Below are 12,999 nucleotides of genomic sequence, written 5' to 3'. Positions count from 1 at the left end.
ATGAAAAGTGTAGACTTTCAATATAAAAATCAATGGAATTTGCAGTCATCTTTTAGGACAATTACAGTTCAAGTAATTTGACATCTGTGTTTCGTCCATGGTCATTTTTTTCAGCCACTGATTTCTTTCCAGCTTTCTCAAACCCAATTATTTCATCTCCTCCCTGCAGCCCCACAGAAAAAGAAAGAAAACAACGCCCACAATGAAATCCACATTCACCCACAAGCCTCAGAAAAACAAACATTGTGGCGACCGTGGCACTGCAGCAGCAGGCCAGTGTATATGTGCTACAAATGTGAGGGGCTGTTATATAAAATCCACAAAGCCCTGCATCTACACCCCAGAGTACTCTTCTGCGCTCCTGAATGGAGAGGAAAAAAAAAAAAAGTCCCTGCTGGATATTAGTCCCAGCAGCCGAACAGCAATTTCTCCTTCTAGTGTTACTCTGACACACTGCTCTATACAATAACAGAGAAAGTGGAATAATGCCGCAGAGATGGACTGCTCAGCAGGTAGGCTCGATGTCAAGAGCCCCAGGCCAGAACAGGCTCTGGATCGTTGCCATGCCATACAGCCAGCAGGCCTGAGTGGAACACAGCCAGCTGTTTGTGTAAGAGTTAAAAAAACACAGATCTCCATCAATTATACATTAGAGAAAACAAAAACAAACAAGACTATATTTGTACATCTGTTAGAACGCTGTTGATGCAGCGCACAAAGGTGTTGAAGAGGTGTTGATGAGGCCACTCCGTCACGGTTTACACGCAGCTCTTTATTTGTCCATTAGAGGGCAGTGTCACAGGAGGGTATAGAGGGATATGGGCGAAGCTCATCAACTTGAGTTGTGAGAAAAGTGAGAAAATCTTCTAATAAATGGTGTGATCTGTGAGTAAAGGTTACAATATAACCGAATAGAAACACTAATCACATGAAATAAGTTTTTGTAAAGCTTAGATTAAATATCCACTATACAACAGTGCAGCAGAAAGCATCAGCTATAAAACTGATGCTGGGTTTTTTTCCTTTTTCATTCAAAGAAATATCCATGACAAAGAAAAAGATTCTCTCAACAAGGGACAAAGGAGAAAAGGTGGCCAATCAAGAGAAGCAGATGTGGCTCTGGAGTTTAGGCATTCAATCAAGTTAGTCAAAAAAAGAATATGCAGAAGAATGAGATAATCCACAGGAAAGTAGCAATAAATAGGAATGGGGGGGGGGGGGGGGGTTATTTCTTAAGTAAAGTAAAAGAATAAATAATAATAAATAAAAAAAATAAAAAAAATAAAAACAAGAAAGAGAGAACGGGATATAGGCACAGACAGAGAGCAACAGAAAGAATGAAGGGTGTTTACCGCTTTGTAGGTTTTCTTCTGTCCAGCATGTTTGGGTGCTTTGGCTGGGTCAGAGCTGATCTCCACATGCATGGCGTAAATGATGTCGTAGAAATCCTCCACCACTGCAACTCTCTTTAAAGATGAGATCTCCTGTCCGGCAGCACTGTCCACACACTGCAACACAGTGAGAGATTAACTTAAACACTAACATTTACAGAAGGACATACAGACATTTAACAGCATTTCGCATTTAATAATTTCATTGTTGTCCAAAAGACATCAGTTTCAGTTTTCATCACTCTATCACAAGTCATGTACATGATCAAATACTGTAGGTTCAATGCGTAATTGTAAAACAATGCATTAAAGTTCCAGGATTCCAGGTTTAATCCTAAACTTGGGTTTTGCATTTTCTTTCTGTTTATACAGTATCATTGTAGTGCGTCTGTGTATGGTGCCCTGTCATGAACTGAGATACCATTCAGAGAGAATTGTGCCCCACTGAACCAAGTGTTGACTCATTTCCATTTCTGAATATGGGAGAATATGGGAGTTATTTTAGACAGCAACTTATCTTTTAAAAATCACATCAATCAAGTTACAAAAACAGCCTTCTTTCACCTTAGAAATATTTCTAAGCTAAGAAATATGTTATCTATATCTGATGCAGAGAAGCTCGTCCATGCGTTTATGACCTCTAGAATAGACTACTGTAATGCATTACTAGGTGGATGTCCTGCATCATTAATAAACAAGCTTCAGTTAGTTCAGAATGCAGCAGCAAGAGTTCTTACTAGGTCAAGAAAATACGATCATATAACCCCAATCTTATCGTCCCTACACTGGCTTCCTATTAAGTTTCGAATAGACTACAAACTACTGCTACTCACTTATAAAGCACTAAATGGTTTGGCTCCCATGTATCTATCCAGTCTCTTAACACGCTACAATCCGTCACGCTCCCTGAGATCTCAAAACTCTGGGCTTCTAGTAGTTCCTAGAATAGCAAAGTCCACTAAAGGCGGTAGAGCATTTTCACATTTAGCTCCTAAACTCTGGAATAGTCTTCCTGACAGTGTTCGGGGTTCAGATACACTCTCCCAGTTTAAGTGCAGATTAAAAACATATCTTTTTAGCAAAGCCTACACATAACACACATCACACACATCACATCACAACCTTGTGCTCCAGAATATATGATCACATGCACATTATCAACTTGTGCTGTTAATATCATGAACAGCAGCTACGCTAATTCCTCTCCACTGCTTCTCTTTCTCTCCCCATCCCGAGGCATCCTGAGGTTTGGCCAGCTCCAGTCACGTCCCACCTCGTGAAGATTATGGACCTATGGATGATCATGGAGAAGTAGATGCCGAGTGTTTAAAGGCCCTGGCATGGAGAAGCTGATGCTGGATCTATGATGATCACAAATTGTTCTGTATTGTTGAAAGATTTATGACCAAACTTTTGATGTCACCCATATGAGGATGGGTTCCCCTTTGAGTCTGGTTCCTCTCAAGGTTTCTTCCTCATATCATCTAAGGGAGTTTTTCCTTGCCACTGTCGCCACGGCTTGCTCATCAGGGACAAACGCACACCATTCACCTTCACTGTTGTTTTCTGTAAAGCTGCTTTGAGACAATGTCTGTTGTGAAAAGCGCTATACAAATAAACTTGACTTGACTTGACTTGAATATCATAATATTCTCCATATCTAGCCTGTATAAGCCTCTGATATTCCCTGATTCTCAGCTCTAATTAGGCCCTCTGTCTTTTAGTCACAATTGTCCTGATACAGAATTTCAATCAATTCTAACTTTTCCTGGATTGCTTCTACAATCTTCTTGGCATACAGGCAGGTATATACAGGCACCAAACATAATTACTGGACCCTATGGGAAAAGATGAGCAAATGATTCAGCTAACTCTGGCTGAAATCGAGAGAAATCTAAACATTACTGGATTTTAAATGTGTCACTTATTAGCACCCCTGCACTTAGTAATTTGTGCAACCTTAGTCAACACCATTTAAAAATTACCAGGTCTTTAGATTGTCTGTGTATTCTAACAGGTTCCTAATGAATTTGGAGCAGAAACCGAAACTTCTCAGATCCATAATCATACTTAACAGTAGAAAATATTATAATGCAAATATTGTACCATAAACCATTGAACGTAGTTCCAGACAAAAACAGAGTGAGGCATACATTTCCAGTCAGCGTTCCATTTATTCTTAAAAGTGTTCAATAGGGTTGAGGACATAGCTCTATAGAAAGCCACTCTCTATTTTCCACTGCAACCCAAGCAAACCATATCTTTATGGAACATGTTTAGTGCACAGGGAAATTATCATGCTACTCAGCTGAACTTCAAAAGTAAAAGTTGGTTACATTAGATAATCAGAATGTTTCCATCTGTACAGATTGAATTCAACGGTGGTATCGAGAAGTTGAGAGACTAGCGCTGTCCACAAGAAAAGTACCTCATTTATCTTTTATTTATCTGTTTACACAGTATCACCTTTAAAATAGTCCCCTTGAACAGCAGTACAGCGCTCTCAGCGTTCTCGCTGCTTCTGGAATGTGTCCTGAAAGTCTTGTTTTCAAAGCATGAAGCACCTTCTGCGTTTCGCGCTGGATCTCCGCAATGGTGCCAAAATGGCGACCTTTAAGTTGGATCTTCATCTTCGGTAAAAGGGGAAGGCCCCCAAAAGCCAAATCTGGTGAGTAGGATGGGTGCGGAAGTGAAATCTCGTGAATCTTCATGCACAAGTTGCCGAAGGGTTTCAACATCTTAGGGAGTTACGGTTGTTAAATATGTTCCTGATCTCATCAAATTCCAGTGATGTTTTTCCACTCTTGAAGCACGCGTGCCACTCAAAACAAATCATTGAACAAATCATTGCGGCATTGCTGTATGTCGAATGTCTCTGTGGCAGACGTGGTAACGCACGTGGTCAGAAAAAAAAACAGTTAGCCACATTAGTTTAGAAACATTTTGATACCACCTCGTATTTAATGTGACATTAATTAGCCATAGCCAAGTATTTTTCTATTACCGCATCAATGTTTACCAAGGGTGCCAAGAATTATGGAACAATGTTTTGTGTTCCGTTTCTACCAGATGTCATATAAGGACTTCAAATCAGGTCTAGAGTGTAAGACAGTTGTATTGTATTGTACAGTTTGTATTGGATGCTCCTGTGCAGCTGAGTGGTTAAGCTTTTCACACAGCAAGAAAGCGAGATGCATCTGACAGAGTTCCAAATGCCTGCAATTCATCAGGGAGAAAATAAAGTGGATCCTTCAACCCAACATCTTTATTCTAGGTGTTTAACAGATGCTTAAAATATTTCACATGATTAGTGATGTCCTTCATTATTAAATCATAATTACATCAAGCATCTAGTTAGCCATCATGCAGAGCTGCTTTGATCTGGTGGCTCTGCTGCACTCTCAATGACACACGCAGAAAGAAAAAAAATCTGTTAATATTTGTGGCATAGCAATTAGAGAAACCAATTAGACGTAATAATTAGGCATTCATGATATAGGTAGGTTTCGGTAGAATACACACTGTTATTGTCGCCAAGAAATGTCCCATTATGGATTTCCGTACTGCCAATGAACAAATTACATTATTTAACCTAGATAGCAAGTTAAAAAAAAAAATGAAAAATTAATTAGGGCTGAAACAATTCCTTGAGCAATTCGAATACAAAAAAAATCAGAGGCACACTGTTTACATCGATGCTTCGTTTAGTCAATTTAACTACACACGAAGCATTGTGTTTCCCCCTGGACCATTATTAGTGTCGCACCACCTGCTAAACTCGAGGGCTCTGTACAGGAACACAGGAGACTTTGCAGAATGAAAAATGGAGGAATGGGGAGAAAACAGCGAGGGAAGGGAAGAATCATATGGAAGCTTGTTTCCACCACTTAAAAAAAAATTAAATAAAGGTTTGCCCAATTCCGACTATATACCTCACAATTCAAACTTCATTCCTGACAATTTCAAGTTTGTTTGTTTTTTCCTCGCAGTTACAAGTTTTTTTTAGTTGTTGTTTGTTTTTTTGCCAATCGGCCAGCGTCGCCCCCTCTTCAGTGCCAGAAGGCTTTACACATTGAAAATTAAATAGGCTATAATCAATAGAATTGCATGGTATCAAAACAAGCCTCCGATCCCCGAAGAGAACTCTGTCTGTCCAGCAATCAGCTTTGGAGGAGACAGAATAAGACAGATGAAGCCTCAATCATGCACCAAAGCTTCAAACTTCAGGCCGACAACATGGTTACAGCGGCAAGTACCAGAATTATATTTGATGTTTAAAAAGTCGCAATTGTGAGAAATAAAGTGAGACTTAAGTTAAATAAACTCAGAGTTGCAAGAAAAAAACTTGGAATTACTTGAAAATAATTAGGAATTGGCCAAAATTTTTATTTTGTTTGGCAGAAACGGGCTTCCATTTAATTCAAGCCAAAGAAAACGACAAAGTTTCCAAAGTTTGGGATAATTTCAAATTAGGTTTTTTTTATTTATATATTTGTATTTTTATGTAATAAGGCAATTAAATTAAATGCACTAACTTTCCACAGATATTCTTGTATGCAATTTCAGCAATAAAATGTTAATTTTTCTTAAAACAAAACACTTTCATTTTAAGAGACCAGTCTTATTTTCTCTTGTATATTTAGTATTGCCATTTAATAAAGAAAAAGTAATTCTTATTCGATTACTTGACTAATCGTTGCAATAATCAGTGGAATACACGATTACTAAAATAACCGATAGCTACACAGAACCTACTATAGTATTCAATAAAATAAAACACATTTTAATAAAGATTTCTACTAAAACCAGAGCAGATGATGACTGAACACAAGGATGCAAGTATACAGTTATACAGAAGCTTCCATGCACTTCCATGCTTAATCCTGCTGACATCATGAGGCTAGTGACACACAAACACACAGCCAGTTCAGAGTGTCACCAGGCCACAAGCACACAGCCTTACTCTTATGCACACTCATTTATTTCCTCCTGTATCTTATCTACTCCACATGAGCAGTCCTATCACCCAACACCCCAGCGTCCTTCACACGTGCGCCCATCCCTGTTCCTTGCTTCTACTCCTCCCATCTCCCCTTTCTGACCTTTCTGACACCCTTTGCCTTTGTCCACTTATTCTGTGCCGAATGATACCAACATGATGGTGGATGGTGTTGACAATGATTTTGTTGTGTGTAATTACTACTTCATTGGTTTAAAGAATATGCATTTAGGCAAGCTGACAGCCAGAAGGCACATTTATTTCTGCAAGAAAGAAAGGCTACATGCTTTGTAATGTCAAGACAGACACAATTCAGATGCTTGGAGGTACAGAATCTTTGCTAGCTAGATTCAGTCTTCTGCAGAAAACCTCTTACCACAATGTAATGTCTTAAACCTATTAATACACAAGCCGTGGGAAGAAAATACCTCATATATTAGAGCTGCAGAACTCTGGCCGTGGATGGTCCAGTCTTTGCTGTTCTAAGCCAAGTGATTCACCAGATTACTTTACAGGTGTGTATGTAGGATAAACTTAATTGGAAAACTCGACCAAGCATGCTTACTACTGGCATCCAATGTGCGATATTACCTCTAGGAAATAGGGCATGGATGCCAGACACCGTGTGAGTGTGTGCGTGTGTGTTTTTTAGACGTATGCCACTGGAGCAAGATGCTGCCCTACCCCCTTTTCTCCTAATGGTTGCAGGGCACATCAGCAGTATGGGATGTTAGTGTGCATGACAGCAGTAGGGCTTCCACACAAACCAATGTGAGACAGGAGGAGGGGAGGTGTGGAAGAGTACTTTCCTGCTCAGCAGACCGACCACACACACACACACACACACACACACACACACACACACACACACGGGCTACACCTCAAGGCAGAGCAGATCGGACATTTGCCCCACACCCCTCCCGAAAATGCCAACATGGGGGTCAAAGTCAGTGCACCCAAGAGAAGGCAAAGCCAGGCTGTCCTGCCATGTGCCAGACACACCAACATACTCACTTCCAATTAGCATTTCTATTGTGCCACAAAATCATGGCAGTATGCGAATGGCATTCTGGCAAGGTTATGGCACTTGGTGTATGCATGAATAAAATATGGGCGACAATGCCACCCTTCAGAGTTGACCTTGCTCCTTTCCTCTTTTACACACAAACGCACACTTGGATTAGCAAATCTCACAAAAAGAAGAAAGCGTAGCTGCAAAATAATTTAAAGGATTGACAAAGCAAGAGGAACAGTAGTTTTCTGTTGAAAAAGACTGTTACAGTCCAGCGGAATTCATCTCCCTTTGCCGGCCAGTCATGCATTCATTGCTCCTCTTGTATCTAAATAACCCCTTTAGCTTGCCTTCTCTACCTCCCCCACTCTTTTCTCTTCCTCCCTCCAGTCCTGCTCTCCACCTCCAGGCCTCTGCTCTGTCCAATGGCACAGAATAATTGCAGCCTTTCCTTTCCTTTCATACTCTTCGTCTCGGTGCTCTCTCTCTCTCAGCTTCCACTCCTCTGTCCCGGACCAAACAGCCTTGTTGCTAGGAGACAGGTCAGGTTAGTGCAGTAGCAGCCTCACCTCTCTCTGAAAGAAGTGATGGAAACATGGCAGAGAAGTGGAGTGGGCCACAAAAGCCCTTCAAACATTCAAGACCATGACTGCTATGAGAAACGAACCAACCTACACACACTTGCAAATATGCGTTCGCTCATTGCAGACAGACAAACAATGGGAAACTCAAAACCAGGTCCTCAATCACATTAAAAGATCAGAATCCCAGAGATAAACAGAGGTTGGTCATTTAATTTCTTAGATTTCATTAAAAATCTTTTATATGAAAGATGTCTGTACTAAGCTGAACTAGAGATCTGCATCCTATATAAAGATGCAGAGAAAGATCTGCCCACATGCTCCCACAGGTCCTGAGAAAAAGTTGTTAATTGGTGACATACACATTATATATATGAAAATTGTAGAGTCACACTGAAGGCATCAAGGGCTATTTGACCAAGAAGGAGAGTGATGGGGTGCTGCGCCAGATGACCTGGCCTCCACAGTCCCCGGACCTGAACCCAATCGAGATGGTTTAGGGGTGAGCTGGACCGCAGAGTGAAGGCAAAAGGGCCAACAAGTGCCAAGCATCTCTCGGGGAACTCCTTCAAGACTGTTGGAAGACCATTTCAGGTGACTACCTCTTGAAGTTCATCAAGAGAATGCCAAGAGTGTGCAAAGCAGTAATCAAAGCAAAAGGTGGCTACTTTGAAGAACCTAGAATATGACATTTTTCAGTTGTTTCACACTTTTTTGTTATGTATATAATTCCATATATAATTCCACATGTGTTAATTCATAGTTTTGATGCCTTCAGTGTGAATCTACAATTTTCATAGTCATGAAAATAAAGAAAACTCTTTGAATGAGAAGGTGTGTCCAAACTTTTGGTCTGTACTGTATGTATGTATGTATGTATGTATGTATGTATGTATGTATATATATATATATATATATATATATATATATATATATATATATACAGTGAGGAAAATAAGTATTTGAACACCCTGCTATTTTGCAAGTTCTCCCACTTAGAAATCATGGAGGGGTCTGAAATTGTCATCGTAGGTGCATGTCCACTGTGAGAGACATAATCTAAAAAAAAAATCCAGAAATCACAATATATGATTTTTAAACTATTTATTTGTATGATACAGCTGCAAATAAGTATTTGAACACCTGTCTATCAGCTAGAATTCCGTCCCCCTTAAAGATCTGTTAGTCTGCCTTTAAAATGTCCACCTCCACTACATTTATTATCCTAAATTAGATGCACCTGTTTGAGGTCGTTAGCTGCATAAACCGCCACCCCATACAATCAGTATGAATCCAACTACTAACATGGCCAAGACCAAAGAGCTGTCCAAAGACACTAGAGACAAAATTGTAAACCTCCACAAGGCTGGAGAGGGCTACGGGAAATTGCCAAGCAGCTTGGTGAAAAAAGGTCCACTGTTGGAGCAATCATTAGAAAATGGAAGAAGCTAAACATGACTGTCAATCTCCCTCGGACTGGGGCTCCATGCAAGATCTCAACTCGTGGGGTCTCAATGATCCTAAGGAAGGTGAGAAATCAGCCCAGAACTACACGGGAGGAGCTGGTCAATGACCTGAAAAGAGCTGGGACCACCGTTTCCAAGGTTACTGTTGGTAATACACTAAGACGTCATGGTTTGAAATCATGCATGGCACGGAAGGTTCCCCTGCTTAAACCAGCACATGTCCAGGCACGTCTTAAGTTTGCCAATGACCATTTGGATGATCCAGAGGAGTCATGGGAGAAAGTCATGTGGTCAGATGAGACCAAAATGGAACTTTTGGGTCATAATTCCACTAAACGTGTTTGGAGGAAGAAGAATGATGAGTACCATCCCAAGAACACCATCCCTACTGTGAAGCATGGGGGTGGTAGCATCATGCTTTGGGGGTGTTTTTTTGCACATGGGACAGGGCAACTGCACTGTATTAAGGAGAGGATGACCGGGGCCATGTATTGCGAGATTTTGGGGAACAACCTCCTTCCCTCAGTTAGAGCATTGAAAATGTGTCGAGGCTGGGTCTTCCAACATGACAATGACCCGAAGCACACAGCCAGGATAACCAAGGAGTGGCTCTGTAAGAAGCATATCAAGGTTCTGGCGTGGCCTAGCCAGTCTCCAGACCTAAACCCAATAGAGAATCTTTGGAGGGAGCTCAAACTCCGTGTTTCTCAGCGACAGGCCAGAAACCTGACTGATCTAGAGAAGATCTGTGTGGAGGAGTGGGCCAAAATCCCTCCTGCAGTGTGTGCAAACCTGGTGAAAAACTACAGGAAACATTTGACCTCTGTAATTACAAACAAAGGCTACTGTACCAAATATTAACATTGACTTTCTCAGGTGTTCAAATACTTATTTGCAGCTGTATCATACAAATAAATAGTTAAAAAATCATACATTGTGATTTCTGGATTTTATTTTTTAGATTATGTCTCTCACAGTGGACATGCACCTACGATGACAATTTCAGACCCCTCCATGATTTCTAAGTGGAAGAACTTGCTGAATAGCAGGGTGTTCAAATACTTATTTTCCTCACAGTATATATCTCAACATAGAACCTTTAAGAGTTGCCCCAAAGAAGAAACAACCTGCAAATGGCACTTCTAATTCAGAATTTTTTTCCGCTAATAGTACATAGCTAAAAATCTATAGTTCTATACATTAAGATCAATGGCCTCTCTGAAACTCAGGCAGGCCATGACCACGACCGACAAGCTGCACACCCCTTTCAATATTGCAGACTTTTTTGACAGAAAAAAAATAGTTTTTATAACTCATGACTATCTTTTTCCCACCTTTAATATAATATGACCGCTAACAAAATTTGAGGGGGGGAAAAAAAAAATTAAAATTAAAATAATTCACCCACTGCTTAATACCACAGTTTTATATATATTTTTTTTGTTTACCTGTAATTAATTTGTGCAAAAATACATTTAATGCAAAAATAATAATAATAATAATAATAATAATAATAAAATAAAAACCTTTGATTCAATTTAGATTTGGGCTGCTACTGGGTGATTTCCAAACATTGATGATCTTCTGAGGCCATTTTCTGTTCCATTTGTGCCTTTGGTTGTTATTGTGTTAGGATTCTTTTAACATTTCAACTGTTTAATATAGGCCTGCAGCTTTCGTGCCAACAAAGATTATGCAGCTACCCATGATTCCCTCTAACAGTACCAGACTAGACCCCCATAGCATGATGCTGCCACTACCATGCTTCAGCCGGGATACAATGTTTTGTCAACGACAAGCAGTCTTGTTTTTAGGCCAAACATTTTCTAACGTGGCCCCATCAGACCATTAACCATTACAGCAAGATTTTGCATGCATGTTGTTTATCATAAGAAAGGGCTTCTATCTAGCCACCCAACCCCATTTCCCAGACACAGAAGAAGAATACAAGACATTGTTGTCATGTACATGGAGTGACCAACTGCATTAATGTTGCTGTAGATCTCTTGGCAACCTCACTGATAAGACTCATATTGGCCTTTTCAGGGACGTCCTGTTCTTGATAATGTCACTGTGGTACCCTGGGTTCCTTGTTGATGATGGCCTTAATGGTGTTTCATAGACCATCTAATGGACACAAAATGTTTTTGTAACCCTTTTCTAGCTGATTCTTTTTGATAATTAAGACACAGACAATTATGTTCTATGCTTTGTGTATCATGGCAAAAGCAATTGGATAAAACCAATGAACGGTCAAAAAAAATTCTATAAAAACAGCTGATCTTCAGTTGGGATTAATTAGAATCACTTTGTTAATATGTCAGGTGAATGATAATACTTTTAAACATGAATTAACATGCTCTACTAAATAAGGGCGTATTTTTCTTCATGTATGTAATATGAATTTTAACATGATTGCATAGACATTTTATATTCACTGTTTAACATACCTTAAATAATGGTAAATAAATAAATTAACAAATACAATTAAAACAAACGAATAAAAACTAATTTTTAAAAAAGTATTTCACATCTATAGACAAATAATATATCTCTGGAGATAGACAGGCCTTTTAGCACAGTTATTGGAAAGTGACAAAGAATAATGAAATAGCTAAAAGTAGTAAATATAAATATGGTGTAGTTTCCTTCCACCCTCATGATAATTACCCAGGGTTCTTAGTATCTCAACAGGGTTCTGAATAGTATTCAGAAAACCATATGACTTCAACTTACATGTGTCTTCTCCTATGCAATGAACATATTTGGTTCTAGCCTGATCAAATCAGCTCATCAATAACTTTTTGTCCAAATGATTTTTCCAAAATGCAATACATGTCTTCATATCACAAGCACTCCAAATAAAAAAATTATAATATCCGCTGTCAATTGTCAATAACTGCTAAGTAATAATAGGAAGGCGCTTTTCCACCTTCCCCTTGAGGATACACAACAGGTGCTAACTAGGGTTCAGGTTTGGAGAAATACTTGGTCACTCAATCACTTTCACCCTCATCAAGGTAGTCGTCATCTTGGTGGTGTGTTTGGGGTTATGTTGGAAAACTGACAAGTTTCTGAAGGGAGGACATCATGTTGTGCTTCAGAATGTCACAGTTCACATTGGTATCCATGTTTCCCTCAATGAATGAGCACTCATGCAGCACCAGACTATGATGCTACCAACACCACCACCATGCTTGACCGTAGGACGGACACAATTTTTTTGCTACTCCTCACCAGGGCATTGCCACATATGCTGGAGAGCATTAAAGCCAAACAAGTTTATCTTAGTCTCATTAGACCACAGGACATGGTTCCAGTAATTCATGCTCTTGGACAGCACTCATGCATCTGTTTTTTTGAAGCCAGCTTCTGCACCTGACAGACAGCAAGAGGACTCAACTTCTCTGATCGGATCTTAGGCCTGCTGTGAGTGAAACCAGTCTTGTAAAACCTCTGTATGATCATGGCCATTGTACTGTAACTAAGTTTTAGGGTGTTGCTGATCTTCGCTTAGGCCATCTTTGTGAAGAGCAACAATTCTAATTCT

The 12,999-nt window shown here is 39.8% G+C and overlaps 1 protein-coding gene across 3 annotated transcripts in view; it reads right to left on the bottom strand.

The window, feature by feature from the left end:
* The window catches only part of nol4lb (nucleolar protein 4-like b), a 103,038-nt gene that overhangs the window by 74,795 nt on the left and 15,244 nt on the right, over positions 1 to 12,999 (bottom strand). For all 3 annotated transcript variants that reach the window (XM_083570160.1, XM_083570161.1, XM_083570162.1), the window contains one exon: positions 1,353 to 1,508. In XM_083570160.1, coding sequence (XP_083426286.1) covers positions 1,353 to 1,508 — 156 coding nt within the window. The remainder of the gene's footprint in view (positions 1 to 1,352; positions 1,509 to 12,999) is intronic.

The sequence above is a fragment of the Silurus aristotelis genome (genome assembly GCF_946808225.1).
Source record: "Silurus aristotelis genome assembly, chromosome: 19".
NCBI classification, from domain to species: Eukaryota; Metazoa; Chordata; class Actinopteri; order Siluriformes; family Siluridae; genus Silurus; species Silurus aristotelis.
The sequence above is the reverse complement of the archived record's forward strand: the minus strand, read 5'-3'. Positions and strand labels throughout refer to the sequence as shown.